This window comes from Urocitellus parryii, chromosome 5, assembly GCF_045843805.1.
Source record: "Urocitellus parryii isolate mUroPar1 chromosome 5, mUroPar1.hap1, whole genome shotgun sequence".
Taxonomy (NCBI): domain Eukaryota; kingdom Metazoa; phylum Chordata; class Mammalia; order Rodentia; family Sciuridae; genus Urocitellus; species Urocitellus parryii.
The window spans coordinates 128555437-128579427 of NC_135535.1; the positions used below are offsets into that span (position 1 = coordinate 128555437).

A 23991-nucleotide genomic window follows, 5' to 3' on the forward strand; every position below is an offset into this window, starting at 1 on the left:
CAGCCTTCCTGTGGTTAATTACCAGTGGCCATTTATGCCAGGAGTCTGCTGTTCTATTCTGGGTGCTTTCCAGCTGCTGCTGAATGGTGAGCTCTGGAGTCTGAGATCATCTGAGTTCCTCCTCTCCTCTCCTTCCCTCCCCCCTTCTCTCTCCTCTCCTCTCCTCTCGTATTCTATCCTGTCCTATCTTAATTTCCTATCCTATCCTCAGGGGTGGTGTGGCCACTTCTCCCATTTCATAAACAGTGGTGGAGATCCCAGGAATCAGGTGGCTTGTCTGCCATCAGCCTGCATAATGTGGTGAATGGCCAGTCTCACTTCCTGTTGCTTCCTCTCTCTTAGAGCCCCGGGGGCTGAGTGTCTTTGGCCTACTCTTCACTGGCAATTCTCTAATCTCCTGACTCCTTCTGGGAAGACCAGGCCTTCATAACTCCAAAGCCCTGAAGACTGATGGCTGCTGGAGTGTCCACCTTGCTCAGCCTGCCCAGCCCCTGCTGATCATCATGGCTGCTGGGAAAGGGGCTCCTCTGAGCACTTCAGCTGAAAACAGATGGGGGATTAGTGGTCCTGAGCAGAGCTTGGGTCACAAGCAGGTGCTGCTTGAGAAAACAAACCACTTGGGCTCCGTTACTGCCACAAGTAGGGGTGGCCTGGTTGTGGGTAGTGCTGAGTTGGCTGTGCCAACAGTTCCAGACAAGCCCAGTCTGGGCAAGCCACTGCCCAGGAAGGCACATGGGGAAGAGAGGCAGAGTGCTTTCATGGACGTGCCACAGCTCCATGAGAGACGAGGGGGTGATCAGGAGAAGGAGCACAGAGATGCTTCAGGCCAGCCTGACCCTCAGCAGCATAGCCAAGATGTTCCCAGGACCCCAGTGGGCAGCACAGTCTCCTCTGTGTGGCCTGGCACGGCCCGAGGTGAGCAGAGGAGCGCCTTCAGCAAACCCACCAAGCGCCGAGCAGAGAGGCCTGGGCCAACCTCCCTCTTCCAAGCAGGTGAATCTGCAGACTCCCTAATGGAGCTCTCAGGATTTCTCAGTACTCTAGATATCCCTTGTTGGGGTGGAATGTCAACTTCCAAGCTGGTGGTTGGCGATTTCTGGAACTTGCACACATTGTCACAGAATGCTCTGCTCTGCAGCACTTTCCAGGGTGCCCCTGTGCTGTGGCTGGAGCACACCCAGGCCCAGGTCCCCACATCTTCTACAGCCTCACGGGCCCTCCTGCCACCCACAATCACCTCCCTGGGCTTCTCCACCCAGAACTGGTGTGCCAAGTGCAGCCTCTCCTTTCGCCTGACCTCTGACCTGGTCTTCCATATGCGATCCCACCACAAAAAGGAGCATGTGGGACCTGACCCACATTCTAAGAAGCGCAGGGAAGAGGCCCTCATCTGCCCTGTTTGCCGTGAGTATTTCCGGGAGCGCCACCATCTCTCCAGGCACATGACTTCTCACAGTTAACAGGTGACAGAGGAGCAAACCTAACTCAGCGATGAGGCAGAGGGAGCTCCCTGGCCTGCCTCAAGGCCATCACAATACTGCAGCTCTGTTGTAATTTGGAAAAAACAGACCAGAACTTGTGATGTATCTTGCAAGAAATGAAGTCATAAAATAAGAGGATGCACTTTGCTCATCCAGGCTGATGGGACCGTTGGCACAGGGAGTGGGCTGCTTCTGGTTCTGCCTGTTTATCTTCATGGAAACATGTTCGGTGCACACATCAGCTTTGCAGTCAGGCAAGTGTGCATTCCATCTGGACTCTATCATCTGTGAGCTGACACCTTAGCCATGTTCCTTCAATCTGCTGAGCCTTGGTTTTCTTATCTGTAAAATGGAGGCAATAAGCCCTTTGTCTGATGGATGTTGTCAGAGTCACAAGGAAGATGTAAACAGCAATCACCTCACTGCCTGGCAAACTGGGCACCACGTACATGAGGTTATGCTCACTGTCTGCACTAATCAGCTTTGTTAGCAATTAAATCTCAGGGCCACACTGGCACAGGCATCTACTTCTCAGCCGTGTGTCAGTAGGGAGACCAGGGTAAGGCAGGCTTGGCTGGGCATGGCTCCATGTCTCAGGATCAATTCAAGTCCATGCTTTTTTTCTTCTAGGGCACATGGGCTGCCCAGAACTAACCTCTCTCATAGTGATGCCAAGAGCATGAGAGTGCAAGTCTAGATACAGAGACACGTCTCAAGCATCTGCCTGGGTCACAGTGCTTACCTCCCCTGGAACAATGCAAGTCACATAGCCAGATGGCCAGATCCAAAGTGGAGGACTGGAAAAATACACAATAAAGCTGCAACAAGGAAATGGATGGACTTCCCTCCATAGGAGGTGAAGAATGAGGGCCAGTAGTAGTTCAATCTATCACCTGCACTGTGGGTCTTCACACTGTGAGTATGGGAAAAGGGAAAAGGCAAAAGTAGAGTACACGTCATGTGCAGAAGGGGGCTGATGCTGCAGGAGCCGCCCTTCCCTGCTGCCCCAGGTGCAGCAGGAAAGAGGAACTCAGGGGCTCAGGGTGAGATGCATACTAGATACTTGGCATCCTTCTACCATGTCATCCCCCAAACAGTGCAAGATGTGGATACTGAATGTCCACTTTACTGGAGAAAGAAACTAAGCTCAAAAGGGTTTGAGGCTTTCCTAAGACCACTGCTGTGGAGTAGCAGTGCAGAGAAGACCCAAGATCCCTGAGTCTGAGCTTCTGTCCTTTCCAGTCCCTCACAGGTCTGCTCAGCCCAGCACGGTCCCAGGGGATTGTGGGTGATTCAGTAATCAGAACTTAGGGTTAAGCCTAGATTCCTTGCCTCAAATTTCAACTTAGCCTTGCTACATATTCCCCCCACCCTCTCATTGACCTTCTTTTGAGCATTTTCCACTATCTTGAATACTAAGTAGTATACTGATTTATCTTGTTTATTGTGGCTTCTGTCATTGGTATGAAAGGACTGACCTTTTTTTTTTTTCTGTCTTGTTCACTGCTGCATTCCATTGTCTAGAACAATGTGGGCACACAGTGGGTATTTGAAAGACATTTGTTGGATGAGTGAATGAAAGAATGCACAAATGAATGAAAGAAATACTTGTTCTGGCCTCACCCCCTGCCAAATATCAAATTGGTTTTTCAGGAGGGTTTGGTATCTGTCAAATGGTGTGCACGCTTGTCTTTTTCTGGCCTACTGGGTCGACCCATAATTCCTGTAAAATCCACTTGACAGAGGAAAATGTCCCATCCCAAAATGCAGTAGACACTTGGAATTAAAAAGGACTTTAGATTTATAGTCTTCTCCTTACTTTGTAGCAGTGGACTTTGGGGTCCACAACATGAATTGATGTGCTCAGTACTTCAGGGCAAATAAGTGGTGGAGAGGTCAAGGTTATAACTCTGAGGTATCTACACCTGTAGGTCATCCCTGCCTGCCCACCCCAACTCCACAAGGAACTTCTGTTATACCAGGTGATAACTTGAATGCAATGAATAAAGTGACCTCAAATGTCATTATTATTATTAATGTAATTGTGACTCCACTATTCACAAGCAGGGGAGGCATTTTAAGAAGCTGTACAGTTATGAAGCAACACAACAAAACATCTTCCACCAACTCTCCTTTTAAATATAGAACTGATGTTATTAAAAATCAACTTTTACGATGGATGGAGTTAGTCTTGGTAAAAATTTACGTATATACAAGTTGCTTTTCAGCCATTCAAATCAACAAAGATGATTTATAGAGGCGACAACTTAGAGTTGATTAATGTGACAGTTCTTAAGTGTCACCAGACTGGTTTCCCAGAGTCCTTTCAGAGGTGAGATCCTCTGTCACCTCTTCCTTCCAGTCTCCTATGCCGATGGGAGTGAAGCCACTTGGACTCATGGTCTGCCTAAGCTCTCTCAGTCACTGCTGTGGTCTGAATATTCATGCCCCCCAAATTCATGTTAAGACCCTAACCCCCAAGGTGACAGTATGAAGAGGCAGAGCCTTTGGGAGGTTGGAATTAGTGTCCTTATAAAAGAGACCTCAGAATACCAGCGGCCCAGTACCTCCATGAGGACACAGCCAGAAAGAGCCATCTATGAACCAGGAACTGGACCCTCATCAGACACCGAGTCTGCTGGCACCTTGATATTAGACCTTCCAGCTTCCAGAATTGTGAGCAATAAATTCCTGTTCAATTTATAAGCCACTTGATCTGTGTTGTTTTTGTTACAGCAGCCCAAGCATACTAGGTAGCCGTATTCCACACCCTAATGAAGAGTTGGTAGGTGATGTTGCTACACACATCACAAAAGCAGATATGAATTTTACTCTTCAATGCTGGGGTAAGATTTTCCACATTCCTTAAATTGTTCATAGCTAATTTAACTGGCTGGACACCCCTATCCTGTGGTACTGGTAGAATATGCATCCTAGCATTATCAGATTTTTCCTATCTCTCAAGGTCAGAAGTTTGGTGACACCATATGAAGCACCTGCCCTCTCTCTTGGCATCCCAACGTGTCCCTATGCTACTTGGCCATCTTTGTCTCTATCCTCCAAGCTTGTCTGCATTCTATCTTCCACTACTCTGAGGATTTAGGGCTATGGTAGCTGCTATATTTTATATGAGTATCCCCCAAAAGTCCACAGGTAAAACCTTTGTCCCCAGCGTGGCAGTATTAGGAAGCGCTGTGGACATTTAAGAGACTTAATAAGAGACCTTTAAGATGTTGAGTGCCCTTCAAAGGGATTGTGGGAACCCCTGATCACCCAGTCTCTTTCTTCTTCCCTCTTTCCCTTTCTGCTTCCTGTTTGATGACATGAGACTTGCTCCAACATGTGCTTCTGCTGTTACCATCTGCCATACTTATCAGAGGCCAAGTCAATAGGGTTGCCCAATCTTGAATTGAAACATACAAATTATGAGCTAAATAAATAAACCCTTTCTCTTTATAAGTTAATTGCTTCAGATATTTTATTACAGTAATGTGGAGCTGACATACTCTGTGGTTTTCTGGCAGAGTTATGGATAGGCATGTAACATAGAAGCCACTGAGTTGACAAACAGAAAGGTTTGACTAACTTCTTGGAACCAAGGAGGGAAAACATCTATTAGCAATTGGAAAAATGGTAAATTATGTCCTAATAAATCAACTCCTAACAGTAACATTCCATTAAAGTTCTCAAAATTAAAAAATGGAGCTAAAATAAAGCAATCTGAATTCAAATGCAATTTAGTTTTCAGTTTTTTTAACCAAGATCAGGGTTAATTTTTGTTTTTATTTTAGAGAGAAGTAAAATCATCACAACCCTAGGGACTTTTTGCAGTTTGAATGTGAAGTGTCCCCGAAAAGCTAACATAAGAAGGTTTAAAGGAGAAATGATTGGGTTATGAGAGACTTAACTCAATCAGTTAATTAACCTGTGACAGGATTAACTAAGTGGTTACTGAAGGCAGGTATGGTGTGGCTAGAGGAGGTGGGCATTAGGGGTATGCCTTTTGGGTATATATTTTTTATCTGGAGTCTGTCTCTCTCTCTCTCTCTCTCTCTCTCTCTCTCTCTCTCTCTCTCTCTCTGCTTTCTGATGATCATGTAAGCTACTTTCCTCTGCCACACTTTTCCACCATGATGTTCAGCTTCACCTCGACCCCTGAGTAATGCAGCCAGCTACCTATGAATGAGACCTCTGAAACTGTGAGCCCCCAAATAAACCTTTCCTGCTCTACAATTGTTCTGGTCCAGGTCTTTTGGTCACATCAGTGAAAGCTGACTAATATAGAAATTAATATTGAGAAGTGAGGTCATTGCTGTAACTAACCTGACTATGTGTTTCAGAAGATTTTGAAGCATTTTTGGGATGGGTGGGAGGAATTTTGAGAACTCTAGCAAGCAATGTTTTAGGTTATTGTAAGCAGAGCTCAATGGATGATTCTGGTGGGACCTCAGAAGACTAGAATGCAAATAGGACTGTGGACAGTGAAGACAGGGCTCAAGAGGGTTTAGAGAAGGAAGATCCTATTGGAAACTGGATTAGAGACCATTCATGTTATGTTCTAGCTGAGAAGTTGTCTGCATTTTGTCTGTGTCTTGAGATACTTATGGTGGCTTTTAGCCAAGTTTATATAACATTCAGGAGCAGAAAGATTTGAAAAACTTGGACTTGAAAGGTGGGAGTAAAACTGAGGCTAAGGACATTTAAGTTATTAAAGACATCATGTGCCACTAAAGAAATGCTAAAGACTTTGCCCTGAAACTATAAGATGGCTTGGGAGCATCTCAGAAAATGGCAAGACCATCTCAGACTCAAAGAAGTAAAAGTAAAAATTCTCTTGAGAAGAGAACAGTGGGGTACCCTGCTTTCACTGGGCGACCTAGGAAGTCTCTTCAACATGCCCAGCCACCAAGGCCTTCAAAGGCTCCTGCTGCCAGGATTCCTGGAGGCTTGGCTACTGCCTTGGTTCAAGCATGTGGTGCTGGTTCTGCAGGAATGCAGGATGCTGTAGTTAGGGGGTCATGGAGGCTTCCACCAAGATTTCAAAGGAAGGCCTGGAAGGCCAGACAAAATGCAGCAGGGTCAGAGTCCCTGTGGGTAGCCCCTGAGTGAGCAGGGCATGAAGATGTGAGGAGGAAATCAAAACTACAGTGGAGACCCCCAAGATTAAGAAATGCCACTGAGAGAGATATAGAAGGGCGCAGGCAGCCAGAGCAAGATGGTCAGTGAGGAGGTCAGGAGCAGGGCCAGAACAAAGGAGCATGGGGAGGGTCTTCTGATGGGGTCAACTTCCTACTTGACAAAAGTGCTTGTGGACATAAGTGGGGGGCCCCATCAGACAGACACTTCCATACCCATGGTCCTAAGTCAGAGATTCAATAGAAAAACTAAAACAGATGTGTGGATGGAAGGGGCATCCATCAGTGATGGTGAGGAGTGCATGGATAGGGGAGGAAATAAGGAAAGGAGGAAATCCCAGAGCCCATAAAAAGAACGGACCAAACTCCCCACCATTGGATTCCCAGCTCTGAGCCCCTTCTCTTCCAAGAAGTCTATGTCTGTATCTCTGTCACCTTACAGTAAACCTTCTTCTTGCTTGCTATACTGTTTTCTGTTCTCCAATTATTTGCTAAGAAACAACAAACCCAGGCACCACTAGATGGGAACCACTAGATGACAGTACTGTGGAAGTTCCGCTGAGGAAGTCTGCAGGAATCCACCTGAGAAAAGCCAACAGGAAGGCCACGTGGGCCACAATCAACAGGGGCAGAACTACACAAGCCCTTTAGACAGAACATCAGCAGGCCATGTTCCCCAGATGCTGAACAGGGAGCTGTAGGACTTGTTTGTCAAGTTGGATTTTGGTCTTGCTTTGGTCCCATTCCTTCTTTTTAGGCCCCTATTTTTTCTGAATGGAAATGTTTACTCTGTGCCTTTGTTGGATACTTGTGAATTTTTATTTTTACATGAGCTCATGACACAAGCTTGACCTGAGTCTCAGACATTGAAGGTAAGCTTTTGGGCAATCTTGAAATGGGGACTCTGGGAAATGAACAAAATGTATTTTGCATGGTGAGATGGTCATGAATGATATGGTGTGGATGTGAGGTGTCCCCCAAAAACTCACGCCAGAAGGTTTAGAGGAGAAATGATTGGGTTTATGAGAACCTGAACCCAATCAGTGAATTAATCTTCTGACAGGATTAACTGAGTGGTAACTGAAGGCAAGTAGGGTGGGGCTGGAGGAAGTGGGGCATTGGAGGCAGGTTAGCACCTCCATCTCTGAGGAATGTAGCCGGCTATCTATGGACTGAGATCTCTGAAACTGTGGGCCCCCAAATAAACTTTTCCTCCTCCACAATTATTCTAGTCAGGTCTTTTAGTCACAGCAGCAAAAAAAGGCTGACTAAAACAGATCTTAAATTTCAATCTATTGCCAATTCCTGAATCTTTAGACCAAGGATCCTAAATGCACATGGCTAGATGATTAAATCAATGGATTAGATGAAGATGCCGGGGCTTTGGAGTGGCAATTGGGGTGGGAAGAGGGGTCTTGGATTATGGGGTTCATGTGTCTTAGGTGAAGAGTCCTTAGATCCAGGCTGTCCCAAGTCTCATGAAAGGCTGGAAATCGGGAAAAGTAGTTGTCACTTGGCTCAACTGACTTTTTAAAACACTGATGGAGAGCAAAAATGGCATGGACTCACTGCCATCAGTGGTGGTAGTGATGGGGAGGGGGCAGGAGCCATCAGCTAGTGACCCCCACTCTGTGATGCTCTCAGCTATTAAACAAGCCCTCCTAACCTCACCATGACCCCTATTCCTGGGAGCACAGGCAGAAAACATTTACTTAGAGTAAAAGTCAGCACGAGGAACTCTGGACCAACCCTATGTCCTTCATCCCCTGGGGAAGAGGTGGTTCTCCCCGGAGGCAGCAGTGTGTCTTACAGGTTTCACACACCTGACATTTGGTGATCTTGTTTGTTCATTTGTTGGTTTTAGAAGTCATGTGGTAAGTCTAAAGAGCACACAGCATATGAGATCTGAAAGTCATAAGAATTATCTTTTAGTTTAAAAAAAAAAAGTTGTTCTCCAATATGCTTTGGCTTGGGACACCTCCTAGGAGAGAATACTGGAAGACCAATTTTGAGTGGGGATTGGAGAGGCAGTTGGTATAGTGTGGAGAAGAGGGAGTCTTTAAATTTAGATTTCCTCTCCTGTTCCTCTTGTGTTTTTGTGGGGCCTTAGGTAGGAGGCCCCTGGCCTCTGATCCCCTTGCCATTCTAAGCTGCTTGGATTAGGAGGCTATTTTCGTTCTAGCCACCTGGGTTAGCAAAGCAAGAGGTAGTCCTTAGGCCAGGTGGCCGCTAAATCCCACAGAACCAGGAGATGGGAGATGGTGCCCTCTTGTGGGGACTTGGAGTAGGATTTTGACCTATCACTTTCTTTGGACTGCCATCGAACTTCGTGGGTAGCCAGGGCACTTGCTGACACACAAGTGGCCGTCTATTGTGTGTTGACATTTGGTGATCCTGTTTGTATCAGGGACAGACACAGGGACACAGGATCAGGAGGGTGAGTGAGATGGGTGTGTGCTGGGGCCTCTCCTCTTGGGCACCTACCCAGCCTAGAGACAGGAGCCCTATGGAGGTCTCCCAGGTGTCTCCTTCCTTTTCCTTTCTGGATGGAACACATGGCACTGATCCCTGGCCTCTTCTGCAATAGGGAGGTGAGGCCAAATATCTAGCAATCACTGGAAAGTCAAGGTCACCTTTTCCCTGATGGTACAGTCATGGCTAACTCCTGACCAAGAGCACTTGCCCATGGGTCTCCAGCACCCAGAGCAGGGCCATTCACCCTGTTACCCTGGCCCTTGAGAAGACCATGCCCACTCCCCATCTCTGCGGCTTATGTCTGGTCCCCAGGATCATCTCTGGAACTTCTTGCTCTGCCTCCACTACTTGCCCTTATGGCTGGCTTGGCATCCTCGGGATCTGCCCTGAGGAGGGGGCAGAAGAGCTGGAAGAGGGGCCAGTATGCCCTGTATTCCTTTCTCCACCTACTGAACCTGAAGTTTGGCTACTTGGAGTGTGACCTGGGGCTTTGATGGAGAAAAGTAAAGAAGGCCTATCTTGCCCCATAAAGCTAGCTTTGAGTCCCCTGAAGGCCTTTATAATCCATTAGTGATACACAGCAGGGCCAAATGGACTCCTGGGAGGTACACCAGCACCCCTGGATGCCAGGTCAAGGGAGCTGCTCCTGCTAATCCTGCTGCATCTTGGCTGACCTACCTTTTCACAAGATCTGCCAGAGACAGATAAATCTGACCTCCAGTAGGATCTGCATCACAGAACAATGCCTTCCTGTGAGAACCAGCCCCTGGTTGCCTTGAGATTGGGCAGGAGGCTGGGAGGTTAGGCATCAAGCTAGGACTCTTGACAAGGGAGAGGGGATGGCAGACTGCTGGGCAGCTATTGGTCAGCTGAGTGAGCCAGCAGCAGAGATATTTGATGGGATTTTCTTCTTTTCCCCTAGTCTTCTCTGGCCAAGGAGGAAACAACATGAGAAGGTTTGTGTGCAGGGAGGCTGACCTTTTACTTTATTCTGCAGAACACCTTTAGCTTCTCTCTCCCTGAATTCCCCTTGCAGACCAGGCCCAAGGCCTCCTATTCATGATGTTAGGTAGCAACCGCGGGATCTTTGTGGCCAGACAGTTGTTGGTTCAGGTCCCATCATTTATCCAGCTGCTCTAGACTGTGTTATTGGAACAAAACAAAGTCTTCAGGTGATGGAAGCTGAAAGGGATTTCTGTAAAGATCCTGGACTATCCCCATCTGTGGTAGCAGGGAAAATGAACTACTCAGCCAGGGTCACAGTTGAAGCCACAACCAGGAGCTGCCTATTGAGGATGTGGCTGCTGTCCTTGCTACGGACAGAACATGGCTTTGTTGCCCCCCACATTTGTTATCCAGCAAGGGGCTAGGGGTTAGGTCAAACTTCCAGCAATCACTTGAAGGTCTAGGTCACCTCTTCCTTGCTGGTACAGGCAAGGCTAACTCCTGACCAAGAGCACTTGCTCATGGGTCTCTAGCTGCCCAGATTCCCCCATCACTTGCTCCAGAATAAACATCTTGCACAGGAGTCTCTGACTGACCAAGGTAGAACTTCATGCCCATACTCTACCATAGGGGAAGCTGGAAAATTGGCTTCCAGACTGTTCAGCTTTGCAGGAAATGATAATAGCTAACATTAGTTGAGTACTGGATTAACTCATTTAATTTTCACAGCCTCAAATATAGTATTAGATATCCCATTGAACATATGAGGAAACTAAGGCCCAGAAAGGTGAAATAAGATACCCGAAATCACACAGTTAAAAAAATACCTATGCTGGTCTTCCCAGCCAGGCAGGCTGACCTGGGCTCCTAACCACTTCATTGCTTTTCAATAAGTCTGTTTCCCACAGGCTCAAATGGAAAGCAATTCTCTGAACATCAAACAGGGTGCAAATACTGTGTGACCTAAAGGAGGACAAATGTCCACTGTGTTGCTTATGTAATGTTGGGTAAATTGGATAAGTTGCTAAGCTTGACTGCATCTCAGCTGCCTCCCGGGTTGCCGGATGATGATGCTCATCCATGCTGTGTGAAGCTCCAAGAGAGAACATTCCCAGAGAAGAGCTGCTCCATGCCCCCCCCTACTGAGATCTGTGAGATCTTTGCCTTCTGCCAACCCTACAGCATTTGACATCACTTTTTAAACCCAATCAACTATCCATAAGTGCCAGCAGTGTGAATCAAAGAAATTCAGCAATGCAAAAGGAAAATCCACAAAAAGAATACGTGTAACCACCACTAGAGATCACTATGTTACAAGCAGGGGCTCAGTTTTACCATTAATTTTAATGTCTTTGGAATAATGACTGTTGCATCTGAAAATAATGACATGTGCTCATTATGAGGATTCAAGAAATGGAGCAAAGTATTACGAAGATAGGCAAAAATACCACCCCAAATTCTAGAAGGAGCCATTGCTGAAATTCAGTTAATTTTCAGAGAGCCACTTATACATATGAAAAACAGAAAGGGGAGGAAGGAGAGAGAAGCCCTAGAATTTACGTACATAAATACTGTAGAGCAGTCACTCATTCACCTGGAGAGTCATAGGTTTAGTGAGGAAGAAATTGAGATCATATTATACACATTACTACTAAGAATCAACTGTTACACTTAATCTTATCTGAAGGTAGAACAAGGAACTTCCATGAAATCTTGTCTTAGAATGGACAGAGTATAAAGAGGGTGAGTTTTATAGTTGCCCTATGGAAATCCCTGAAGTATTAGTGAGGGGCTTGGCTTGGTGATTTGCCCAGATTCCATATCCCTTGGGGGTCTCTGGAAGGAGTTAGGGAAGCAGGGTTGTTCCTGGTGCACTGGGAGAAACTGTCTAGGGGGAGGTTTGTTGGTCTAGCAGAGCCTGCGCTGCTGGAGTCTGACCTGACCCTGAGGTCAAGGCCTGATGACACCTGTGCATTACCCTCGCTGAGCAGTCCTGGGGCCCTGAGCTCCCAAGGCATTGACTGGGGGCTGGAACTTTCCTCACCACCCTCTTCTTCACCTCCACCAGAATGTGGGCAGGGCCTTGGAGAGTTCTCACTTCTGAGTCCCTCCTCACTCCAGTAGGGCAGGGTGGTATAGCTCCTAAGACACCACCAAGGGCGTCATCTTCCCAGGTCACCCCTGAGCTCCCGACATCCCTCCCTGGGCTCACTGGGTCTAAGTGTCTGAGGGATGCATGTGGAGGGCAATGTAGTCTTGCTCTCTGTGCACCCTGACATTCACGTGTAATCGTTGTTTATCCGACACTTCTGCCAGATGCCCTGCTGGCTGCCAGGCATCAGGAGACTAAGATTGAGTAGGACATTGCCTGAGTCTGAGGGCTACATAGTAGAAAATGACCTCTGAGCAGTGTGGGAGGTGCTCTAATGTCACGAGCCATCCATGGATTGTGTGGGGGTCATCATGCATCGAAGCCTCGTGGATAGAAACATCTGGTGTCTGGGAATGACCAGTGATATTTCCTCTGGTCAATTACCCAGGGACATTGTGAATTCCTATCCCACACCTGAGATGGGTGTGACCTGCCAAGATGCCAATCAACCTGCTGACTGCAAGACATCAAGACTCCACCCTTGAAACCTTATCCCGGCTTTTGATGTACCCCCTTAAATAAACCACCGGAAGCCATCTTTCCTTTGTCTAGGTCCAGCACCCCTGTGGACTAAACCTATCAGGGGCTTTGGAAAGATATTTCTGACTCCACGTTTTTTGTTCTTAACTAATTATTCTAGACTTTTATTTCTCAGGTGGCTTACATCCTCCTCAGCAGGAAGAAGAACCCCCACAACAAGACGCTGGCCGTGGCCTCCCTTACTCTAGCACAGACAGTGTGCAGCAGGAGCCAGGCTCCTAAGCTTATGGCTTGTGTCATCCCACAAGGGAGTCACAAGCTGAGCACTAGAAACCTGGAGAGGTCCTATAAGTACAAACTACCTACCACATTTCAAAGACCTTGTACAAAAACATCATATTCAGTATCATTTCTATATTAATTATGTGGTAAATCCATACCACCCTGGATATAGTGGATTAAGTAAAATATGTAGATGGTCTCTGACTTACTACGGTTCCACTTATGTTTTTTTTTTCTTTGTAATAGGTTTATCTGGACATTAGATGCATTTTAACTTGCAATATTTTCGACTCACATTTTGCTTGTCATGATATAAACCACCGTACAGGGAGGAGAACCTGCAGTATTAGAATACAGTTACAATTAATCACCTGCTTCTTTTTACTTTTTAAAAATGTGGCTACCAGGAAATGTGTATATCTTTCATCTGTGATTCGTGTATTCTGCTGGTGAGGCTGCTCTTGGTGACAGCATGAAGACCAAGGTACAGGAATTGGGAAGCCGGGTGAGAGAATGGATCTGGACTTGCCTGTAAAAGGGGTGAGCTTTCCATGGGTGGTAGCGCGGGGGGTCGGGGGCAGAATCTAAGCAGAGAGGATTGGTGCAGTGATGAGGAGGTCAGATAGATGAGCCCTAAAGGTTCCTCCAACTCTAAGACTAACCAGAACTCAGCAGGTCTCTGAGCTGCCCCTGGAGCCTCAGGCAGACCCAGAGTTCTTGCCCACCCAGAGCTCTGTCCGTGGGGGCCCTCCCACAGACCCCAGCTCCACCTCACCCTTTCAGGATGTGCTGGAGCCTCTCCTTGGCTCTGGTTAGGGCCAGGTCTGCAGGCACCAGCACATGGGGTGTCACGCCTACACCCTCCCAGGAGCTGCCATCTGCAGCTCCCACAGAGCGGGCTGTGGGGATGGTGATGTAGAGGTGGGTGTCGTCCACATGGTAGGTCTGTGGTGGCTGGCAACCCCCACTGGTCACTTCCCCGATGACCAGGGCCCGGCCCAGCCTCTTCATTATGTAGGTAAATTCCTCCGCAGCACCAGCTGTTAAACCACTGGTCAGGATGATCACACTTTTTTTGGAGCCGTAGCGTTCACCTGGAAGACAGAAAGCCCTTCAGGATGGGGACTCAAGTCAGGCTGTTGGGCACCTGCCTTTTCTGTCTTCCCTGAGCCAGCAGTGAGGAGGGCCTAGGATCTAGTCCTGTGCCCTGTGTCTCCAAGCAAGCCACTCACCTCTCTGAGCCTCAGTTCTACATCTGTAAAATGGAGACAAGAGTGTGTGTACCCAATCACAAGTACACAAGTGCCTGTGAACCCCCCAGGCGGGTGATGATGGGAAAGCCTCAACCTCCTGAGGACCTGGTGCTTTCTCTCCCTGAAGCTCCCTGGGTTGGACCCTGAGAAGAACCAAATTTGTGGATGAACAAGGATACCCTTCCAGGACAATGCTGTCCAATAGGAAGGTCACACAACTCAGAATACAAGCTACTGATGTTATTTTAAGTTTTCTAGTTGCCCTGGTAAATAAGAGAAAAAGAAATTAGATAAAGTCAATTTAAATTATGATTTGTTTTATCTAATATATCCATAACATGTAGGCAATCAAATGTATCAATGGAGTTTTTCACTTTCTTTCATCCTCCGACCCCCCCCCCCCAGCCTCCCCTAATAGGTTTTCTAAATCTGGTGATGAGCCACATTGAAAGTGTTCAGCTCTTGGCTCTCCTAATGGACTTTGAAGTTCTAGGATCTTACGATCTTCAGATCTGAGTCTGTTTTAACTCCTGGTCTCGAATGTCTGTTTGAATTTAGAATTTATCGGGTTCTGATATTGATTTACAACTTGAAATATGATTAGATCTGTATTCCAGAAGCGATGGTGAAATGCATGTATAATAAGGAAGTGCAGGAAGAAAATGGTAGGCTGCTTTTCTGGTCATAGACCTAGCCCCATTGGCCTCCAATGTCCTCTTGCGAGATGGGGGAACGGTTTCCTAGTTCTGAATGCTAGGTAGGGGAGAGGGAGGAAGCCGTCTATTCAGGAAGGGGCCTTTGAGAATTATTGTTCTATAATGCTCAGGGTCTGCCTGAACATTCTCATTTTGGCTCTTTCACTTTTAACTGAGTGAACTCTGACAAGATATTCAATCCAGTTGACCTCATTTTCTCCTCTAGAGAAAACAGTATGTGTTTTGCTGAGATTCAAGGTCATAGCACCAAGTGCATGAGATCAGGACAGCAGCTTTACGTTCTTCCAGTTACTGTGAATTTTACCTACTGTCAAGGGGTCCTTCCCTGATTTTCCAGAAGCTTCTAGAATGAGAACAGGAAGGGGAGGTCTTCACGCACCTGCAAGACGAGTGTGGGTCCAGAGTTCACTGACAGAGTCATTGGGCCTGCTGTAGATCTTGTCAAGCAGAACTGGAGGGCCTTCGTCAAAGAAGTAGGAGCACAGGGCAGCAATGGAGGAGGTGGGGCCACCAATGTTGAACCTGAGGGAAGGGAAGTGGATCTCACAAGTAGGTCCTCAGGCTTCTCTAGGGCCTGGAACCTTAGTCCTATGGAGGGTTCTGATCCTTCAGAGGTCCATGGGTGGGTATTACCCAGAGCATTTCCAAGAGTTCCAGTCTCTTAAGACCAAGAGACTGTGTGTCAAATACATTCAGAAGATACTGAATACCATGCCCTCCCCTTCTAATCACATATTAATTCATTAAAGGCTCCGATATCGTTAAGGTCTGTAGACAAGTCAAAATAACACCTGGTATTTTGCCAGGGAAATGTTAGAGTTCGTAAACAAGTTTGGATGGTGCCTGGCAAAATGCCAGAGGGAGTGGTTTGAGAAGTAACAAAAGTGCTATTTATACATTTTGCACAGCTTATCTTAATTAGCATAAACTAGATACACCAATCAACCAATAAGGAATCTCCACACTTAATGGCCCACTTTTGTTACTTCTCAAACCACTCCCTCTGGCATTTTGCCAGGCACCATCCAAACTTGTTTACGAACTCTAACATTTCCCTGGCAAAATACCAGGTGTTATTTTGACTTGTCTACAGACCTTAACACAATATGCCCTGCAGTTAGAAATTTGTTAGCAAGTTTCCTCCAGGTATTGACCAGGGACTGCTCCCCTATACCCACAGTGCCTACCAATGGAGCATATTTTGAAAAACATCATTATCCCCCTCTGCATTCTATGATAATTTTACAAAATCCCCCAGGTATCTCAGGTGTCCTAACATGGCTCTTCGTGTTGCAGGTTGTGGAATTGCATCAGAAATGAGGGCACCTGAGTCCATCTAAGGGCATTTGAATTTGTCCCACTGTATGACCTTGCTGTACCCCTGCCTCCCCATCTGGGAGTCTGGTGATATGTTAGAAACCTTTTCTGGTCAATGGCTTAGGATGGCCTAGCTTTGTTCATGGCCCATGACCCCAGCATCTGAACTTCCAAACCTCAGGGATCAAAGGGTTTTTTTTTTTTTTTTTTTTTTTTAAAGTCAGTTCTAACTACAGGCTGAGACTTCCTCCTCTTTAAAATTGTTGATGACTCATTTAATCAGAAAGAGATTTAGCACTAAAGGTGGTTCCGTTGTTCACTAAAGGGTATGAAGAATAAAAGGGTCAGAGGAACCATAGGAACTCCAAGTTCCGGTGCTGGGCATGCACAAATGCACGGTGTTGGGAAATGATTTACCTTCAAGGGAGAACCAGCCTCGCTGGGATTCAGTGCCACCTAGTGGCAACTAAGAGCCATGTGAGTGTTGTCAGCTAGCAACCAGTAGCTGGTGTAGAAGCTCCCTGTCTGCTAATCCTGCCCCTTCTATCAGGGATCTGGGAGAATAGGAAGTGTCCCTGTCAGATGGGAGCAGGCTGCTCCTCCCAGGCCCATGGAGAGTGTCCAGGACATATCTACCAATGGACTCAGGAATCAAGGAAGCCTGGTCCTAGCCTTGCCTGAGGACTTTTCTGCTTCCAAGCTTCTATTCTGTGATGGGAACTCACTGCATGTAAGGTGAGTTTTTGCTATGCAGAAGGGAGAAGGCTAGCTGAAAACATCCTTCCAACAACCATTTGTGATGCAAAGAATTCTTTTTTGCCATGATAATGTTCATTTACAAATTCTCTCTGCATCACTGGCTTTCTGATTCTCATGACCAGGGTTGATTTTGTATGTTCTGAAGCACAACCACAGGTATAGGATTCAACTGTCTCTAATAGGACTAATCATCAGAACTACCTTAAATGCTTGTTAAATATACCAATTATGCCTGCACCCTGGAACTACTAACTCAGGAAGTCTGGAGTAGGGCCCAGGAATCAATCTGTTTAATGTCCCCTGCTCTTCCCACCCCTATTGGATTCTTATAACCAGGCAACAAGTCTGGGGTAATTCTCATCCTGAAATTCACATTGGGATTACTGGAGGAGCTTAAAAGAATTTACCAGTGCTGGGGCCCCACCGTGCAATTAAAGCAGGACCCCAGGGCTGGTTGGCAGGAGGCCCAGTTGCAAGGTGGCCTGGTCCCTATCTTCTCTCTTGCTGCATCATAGGGTCTTTTTCTTCCTTGCTACAGCCCATAGCTCTGGTGTCTTCTGGCTACTGCCTGGCCAGAGCACTGGTCCTTGAGCTACTGACCTCATGTCGATAATCATGGCATCTGTGTGCACAATCTTCTTCCAGATGTGTTCCACCAGCAGCTCAGAGACCTGGGTGAGCAGCTCACAGTCCCCAAACATGTCAAACCTCAGGTAGCCAATGTTGTCCTCCAGCACATTAGTATGGAAAGAAAACTTGATCAAGTCTGCAAAGACTTCTGGAGAAGGGATCTGGAAGAGTCAGGAGAGCAGCACATGGCAGAGCCTCCAGAAAATGGGTGCTACAGGTTCCCTTTATGTCACGAGAAATATTAAGGGGATAGGAAGGGAACAAACATTTCTGAAGGAGTTAGTAGATACTAGGGAATTGCTGTGGCACATCTGGGAGATTGGTGAACTCAGGCCCAGGATGTGAACTCATATAAATGAATCAATTGATTAATTGATTGACAGCCTCCTTCCAGAGAATACTCATGTCTGACAACCCCACTCCCTGGTATCCAGAGCTGAAGGTCCAGGCATAGTCTCCCCCAACACTTCCCAGTGTCCCTGGGCTCATCTTCCTCTCCTCCACTGTGGCAGGGAGGGGAGACATTATTACCTTTCCCAGGGACCTGGCCTTGGGCTAAGCATTCTGCAGCTTTATCATCACCCTTACAGCCATTCCTTAAGGGTTACACCATTACTGTCATCTTTCCCATAAAAAAAGAAAACTGAATCACGGAGAGATGAAGTAAATTGCTCAAGGTTACATAGCCAGTAAGGGATGAAGCCACACTCTGAATCCACATCTAACTCCAAACTGTGAACCCTGGCTATGCTGGAAAACAACAAGCAGGCAATTTAGAAATTTGTAGTTCTGCAAGCCCATCCCAGGATCCCCCAACATGGCTGTACTTCTCTTCTTCTCTCGCCAAGGCTGCTGGAAGGTAACAGCACTCAGTGAGGCGGGCTGAGGGTATGGAGCCAACAGGGAGATCTGTGTGCATGGGGACACTGGTCTCCAGCCCTGCCCTCCCCTCAGTCTCTCTCTGATTCTAGTTATTTCTGCCCTTCCTGCATACCCTCATGCCTTTCTGCACTCTCCCAGGCCTTTTCCAAGTGGTACAAGCCTTCCCTGCCCCAGTGTACAATAGTCGGTGTTCCCAGGGTATTCTCAGCAAATGGAGGAACAGGAGCTGCTGGGTCCTTTCCACCTAAGGAGGACCCTGTACTTCTCAGGGTCCTGCTGTCCTCTGCAGCAGCAGTCTAAACAATGAGCCCAGCTATCTGCTCTCCTCCTGCCCCATCTCACTCCCTGGTCTCTCACTCCTGCTCAGTGACACCTCCCAAATAAGCTGCCTACACCCACGTCCTAACTTCAGGCCTTTTTTCCAAGAGAACTAAAGCAAATGTCCTGCCTGCTCATAGTGACCAAGCAGCAAAACCCCAGTAAGAAAACAGTGAAGAGAGATGTTATAAGTTCTGCCCTTTGATGCAGTGCTCAGCTAATGGTGGGGCGCTTGGTGAATCCCGTGGCCGCCTTGGCCACTGGACCCAGCAGCCACACTCCCTCCACCTGTTTTCATGTTCCCCCAAAGCCTCAGTGCTGGTTTCAAATATTTCAATCATGGGGGTCTTGCTCTGAGTTTTCCATCCAGCAGGCCCTTAGATCAGGCTGCATATCCACCCAGCACTGCTCCTTCAGGAGGCTGCACACTGCACTGTGGGAAGGGAAGAGATGAGCAGTAGGCTCCTAATGCAGAGGGGCTTCTGGACTGTGTCTGGCACTCCTGGCCCCTCCACGGCCTGTGTCCAGGCTCCATGTTTTAGCTCTGAGACTACTGTGAGGCTGGGGCCATTGTCTCCTTCCCTGTCCCTACCCCCACTTCTCCAGCTCTACCCCAACTCGTTCACGCAAATTGCAAAGCCCAGAAGCAGGCAGTGGGTAGGGATTACCAACTTCCACATTTCCAGAGGGGAAATCAGAGCTTGGGGACCTCTTTCCCCAACACTGACAATGATAACCCCTGCAAATATCTCCTTCTTCTATCCCAGGGGATTTCAAAAACAGGGTTCTGGTGAGTAGTAATGTTCTATAGAAGGGTTTTGGGATTTCTGAGCTTAGAAGGTGGATGGAATGAGGGAGGGGGGTGGCGGGGGGGGGAAGACATGACTGAAGATTTAACCATGAAAACAAGCCCAGAAAAAAATTGCCTTGTGCTGCACACAAAGCCCTGTACTTGGAGACTACTGGTGAGCTCACCTCCAGGATTGGATTGGGCCAAATCTCTCTTGTATCTCACCTGCATAGGTACAATTCCAGGAATGCGGTCCTTTGCATCCTCAGGGATGTGGGCTGTCTTCAGGTGTGGGTCCCCAGAAAGCAGCTGCAGATCAGCCCCTAGCATCTCAGCTAGGGACCCTTCTGAGGTCACCCTTGCATAGCGACTCTGGAGACCACTCAGCTTGGCAGCCATCTTGGCCCCCAGCTCAGGGGAGGCGTAGTTATCAGCTACAAGCTTCCCAGCTGTCTGCAGCACGGTGGGCACCTTGGCACGCAGAGCCACTATATCCTGGGCTGTAGAGAGGGCCTCGCTGGCAGGCACAATGACGTCAGGTTCCACCCCAGCCAGGTCCCAGGCCTCCCCAGTGGTGGCACTCAGGGCCATCTGGGTGGGCATGGAGGCATATAAGGGGCTGCTGCCCACCTGGTAGATGCCCACTGAGAGTGCCCCTCCAGCTGTGGGCTCCCCGATGACTGTGGCCCGCTGCAGGTCCTGCATGGTGTGAGCAAAGGCCTCTGCTGCAGACCCACTGGTGTGGCTCATCAGGATGTAGAGGTCCTTGTGGGGGTCGTAACGCTGCCCGGTCACCTGGGACACCGTCCACATCTCCATGACCTTTGAGGTGGCCCTATCAAAGATGGAGTAGAGGTGCTGGTGGGGCTCTGCCTCAAAGAAGTAGGAGCACAGCAGTGGCAGAGCCGAGGAGTAGCTGCCAGTGTTGTAGCGCAGGTCAATAACTAGCGCGGCTGTGTCTACCACCGGCTGCCACACCAGCCTAACCAGCTGTGGCCCGATGGCCCTGACCGTCTCCAGCTCAGCCATGGCATCGAATCGTAGGTAGCCCAACCGGCCAGGTAGCACCTCTGACTTGAACAGGGCCTCGATGAGGTAGGAGAGCTCCTCTGGAGAGGGGACCACCGGGGGTGGCAAGGGCACCTCCTCAGCCACCAGCTCGCCAGGACTGTGGAACACCAGCAAGCGGTGGTCCTCAGACACTTCCTGCAGGTCAGCAGTGAGCTGCGAGGCCAGCGATTCCAAGTCCACAGCCGTGCGGTAGGCCCCGTGAGCCAGCTTGGCTCGCAGCAGAGACACCATCTGCTCCACAACCTCTGGCCGTGCGTAATGGGCCTCCAGCAGGTGCCCTGTGCCCTCCACCAAGGCTCCCAAGCTGCGATGGAACTCCAGCACTTCCTGGGCTCTGTCCAGGGCCTCCTCAGCCAGTACGATGGCATCAGGCACCACTCCACCACCCAGCCAGCCCTCACCATGGTTGTCAATGAAAGTCAGCACTGGCACAGTGAGCACCAGACCTCCTTCAGGCGTATCCAGCAGTGGCACAGTGCAGGTGTGCAGCAGGCTGCCCGCAGTGATCTCGCCCACCAGCGTGGCCCAGCCCAGGGACTGCATGAGGAAGGCGAACTCCTCAGCTGCAGTGGCAGTCCGGTGGCTGGTGAGCAAGTACACCCCGCGCTGGTTTCCATAGCGCGGGCCCAGCAGCTCGCTGCTGCTGAAGTGCTCCTGTGTGACGTTGGTCCTGCGGTCATAGGTGGTGAAGAGGCGCACAGAGCCTTCCTCTGGCCCCTGGAAGTAGGACAGCAGAAGAGGCACCGCAGAGGATGGTCCCCCGGGGTTATAGCGCAAGTCCATGATGAGGTGCTCTGTGTCCTGCAGGGGTTCCCACACTTGGCGTAGCACATAGGGGGCTAGTGCCCCCAGCACAGAGGCATCTGGAAATCCATCAAAGCGCATGTAACCCACGTTACCTGGCAGCACTGACACCTGAAAGACAGAGTTCACCACGGCTTGCCGGGCAGCTTCATCCTGGGGCAACTCAGGCACCTCAGGGGCTGCAACTAGGGTATCATCAACTTCAGCCTCAGGCCCAGAAGAGGTTTCTTTGGGCCCAACAGCCCGCACCACGAGCCTGGGGTCCTCAGACACAGCCTGCAGACCGGCATTGAGCTTAGTGACCAGATCTTCTTCTGAGACCACTGCAGAGTAGTCCATGCTGGCCAGGTGGTGCACCAGGGCTGGCACCCGGTCCACCAAGGTATAGTACTCCTGCAGGGCCTCTTGCAGATGGCGGACAATACCAGGCAGGGCACGGCGCAGGGTGAGGATGGCCAGGGCTTTCTCCAAGGCTTGCTCAGCTGGTGTTCCCACACAGGGCAGCACTCCACTGCCTTCCCACGTCTGGCTGCCTCCACCTAGGGGTCCCAGGGACCTGGACACGGGTACAGTGAGGAAGAAATTGGACTGGCCTACCCTCAGCTTCTGGAGGTCCAGGGCACCCCCCTCAGTCCGCTCACCCACCACAATGGCCCTGCGCATCTGCTTGAGGATGTACGCGATGTCCTCAGCCACACCCCCAGTGCGTCCACTGGTGAGGACCACCACATCTTTGTCTGCACTGTACCTCTCTCCTAGAACCTCTGGCAGGGTCCAGATCTCTGTGGTAGTATTGGAGGGGCGGTCATAGATGGTATCCACATGCAAGACAGTGTTCCCAGGATTCAGGTAGGAGATGATATAGGGGATACCAGAGATGTGGCCCCCAGTGCAGTATCGGAGATCCAGCACCAACGCAGAGGTGCCCATGAGCTTACTCCACATGTGTTCCACCAAGAATCCCCCAAGCTGGCTCAGCACTTCCTGGCCCGGGATGTCATTCACCTGCAGGTAGCCCACATGGCCTTCCAGGATCTCATAGTGGATGTTTGTCTCCAACCCAGAAAGTAGTTCCTCTAGTGTGAGGTTGGTGAGAGCCGGGGCCTGCTGGGGAGCCTCTGGAATGCTGGGCTCGTAGGAGATGACCAGACGCGGGTCATTCAAGGAGCTCTGCATACCAACCGTCAGCACATGGGCCAGGGTCTGAGGGTCTGAGATGCTCATTATCTCATCACTCTTCATGGCCTGCTCGATGGCTGCCTGCATCCCCATCAAGTTCTCTGGGAAGCAGTAGTTGTCCAAGAGGATCTTGGCCATATCCAGCACGAGGCTCGGCTGGAACAGGAGCGTGGGGCCAGCCAGTCCATAGAACAGCATGGACAGGACCAAGAGCCATTCTCTCATGGTGGGGATCCCCAGGAGGCCGAGTGCTGGTGACCCAGGACTCCTGAACAAAAGCCCCCTTGACTGTGCAAGGCCAAAGCTCTGCTCTGTGCTTCTGCCTTCCTCCTTCGTCCTTCTCAGTAGGCAGACAGAAGGTCTGGGGCTCAACTTGGGAGCTGGGGTGAGGCTTCCAGCTCCAGTAAGCCTTTAATCCTGCCTAATTCAAGCGCATCGGCCCCAGGGACTGGAGAAAAGCTGCTGGGGTGGTTTGACCCGGAAGGAACACGGCATCTCATCTTGCTGAGCAATCCCTGCATAGAATAACACAAATAACTGCTGTTTATTTTGAGTTCCTTGTACATGCCAGGCACTGTGCTGTGTGTTTTAGGAACCAACATTTTCCCCCAGAGCCTGGCAAAGGAAGTTATGAACCTACAAATAAAGATCATTCTCTCACTGCTCTGGGTGACCCAGGACTCTGGGATTGGGTAGATCTCTTTGCAGTCTATTCTGAGAACTTAGGGAAGTATCTTATTTATGATATAGAGCACATCAGTGCTTCTGTATGAAGTATTTTGCAGTAACCAGCAAATAAAAAGCTCCCAATTATTGGAAAACCTGCTAAATTAGATATTATCCCAATTGTATAGCCAGAGAAACAGGCCAGAGAGTTCAGTGGCTAATTAAGTCTAACATTTCATGGGGATGCAGGGCCAGGGGTGGGGGGGCAGCAAAAAGAAGCCAATGAGGCCAAGGTTGGCTCAGATAGTTCAGAGGTTAAGTCTGAGTATACCACCAGCCTCAAGTCTTGAACTTTATTCCTACCTCTTCCTAATGCCTCTGGCAACCAGGTAGGTCCTCCCACAGCTTTCCAATGAGAGGAATGACATCTCTGGACATCAGCATGGAGTATGGCAGCCCACCCACCCTCTGGGCTTTATAGGATTCCAGATCAGATGAGGTTAGCCCGGAGCTCTAATCAGCATGATTCTCCTGGTTGAAGGAGACCCCCGTTAATTAGTTCAGGGCTCAGCCACAGCCTGCCGACTACAGGAAAAACAGAGTTATTGGAGGACTTGGGTCTCTGTGGTGCCAGACCTCACACAGAATCCAGATCA

At 49.0% G+C, this 23991-nt stretch overlaps 2 protein-coding genes across 2 annotated transcripts; one reads left to right on the forward strand and one right to left on the reverse strand.

Moving 5' to 3' along the window:
• Nucleotides 1–450: 450 nt before the first annotated feature.
• On the forward strand, nt 451–1460 carry Znf488 (zinc finger protein 488). Its single transcript, XM_026411976.1, is given in 2 exon segments — nt 451–501; nt 504–1460. Coding segments are annotated over 2 exon segments (1008 nt in total).
• A 12261-nt stretch (nt 1461–13721) lies between these two features.
• Rbp3 (retinol binding protein 3) lies at nt 13722–22894 on the reverse strand. The gene is made up of 4 exons (XM_026411988.1): nt 19841–22894; nt 17596–17786; nt 15299–15441; nt 13722–14044 (listed from the first exon to the last, which is right to left on the reverse strand). Exons 1-4 carry the CDS (start codon nt 22892–22894, stop codon nt 13722–13724), a joined length of 3711 nt encoding a protein of 1236 aa, XP_026267773.1.
• Between the last annotated feature and the right edge of the window lie 1097 nt (nt 22895–23991).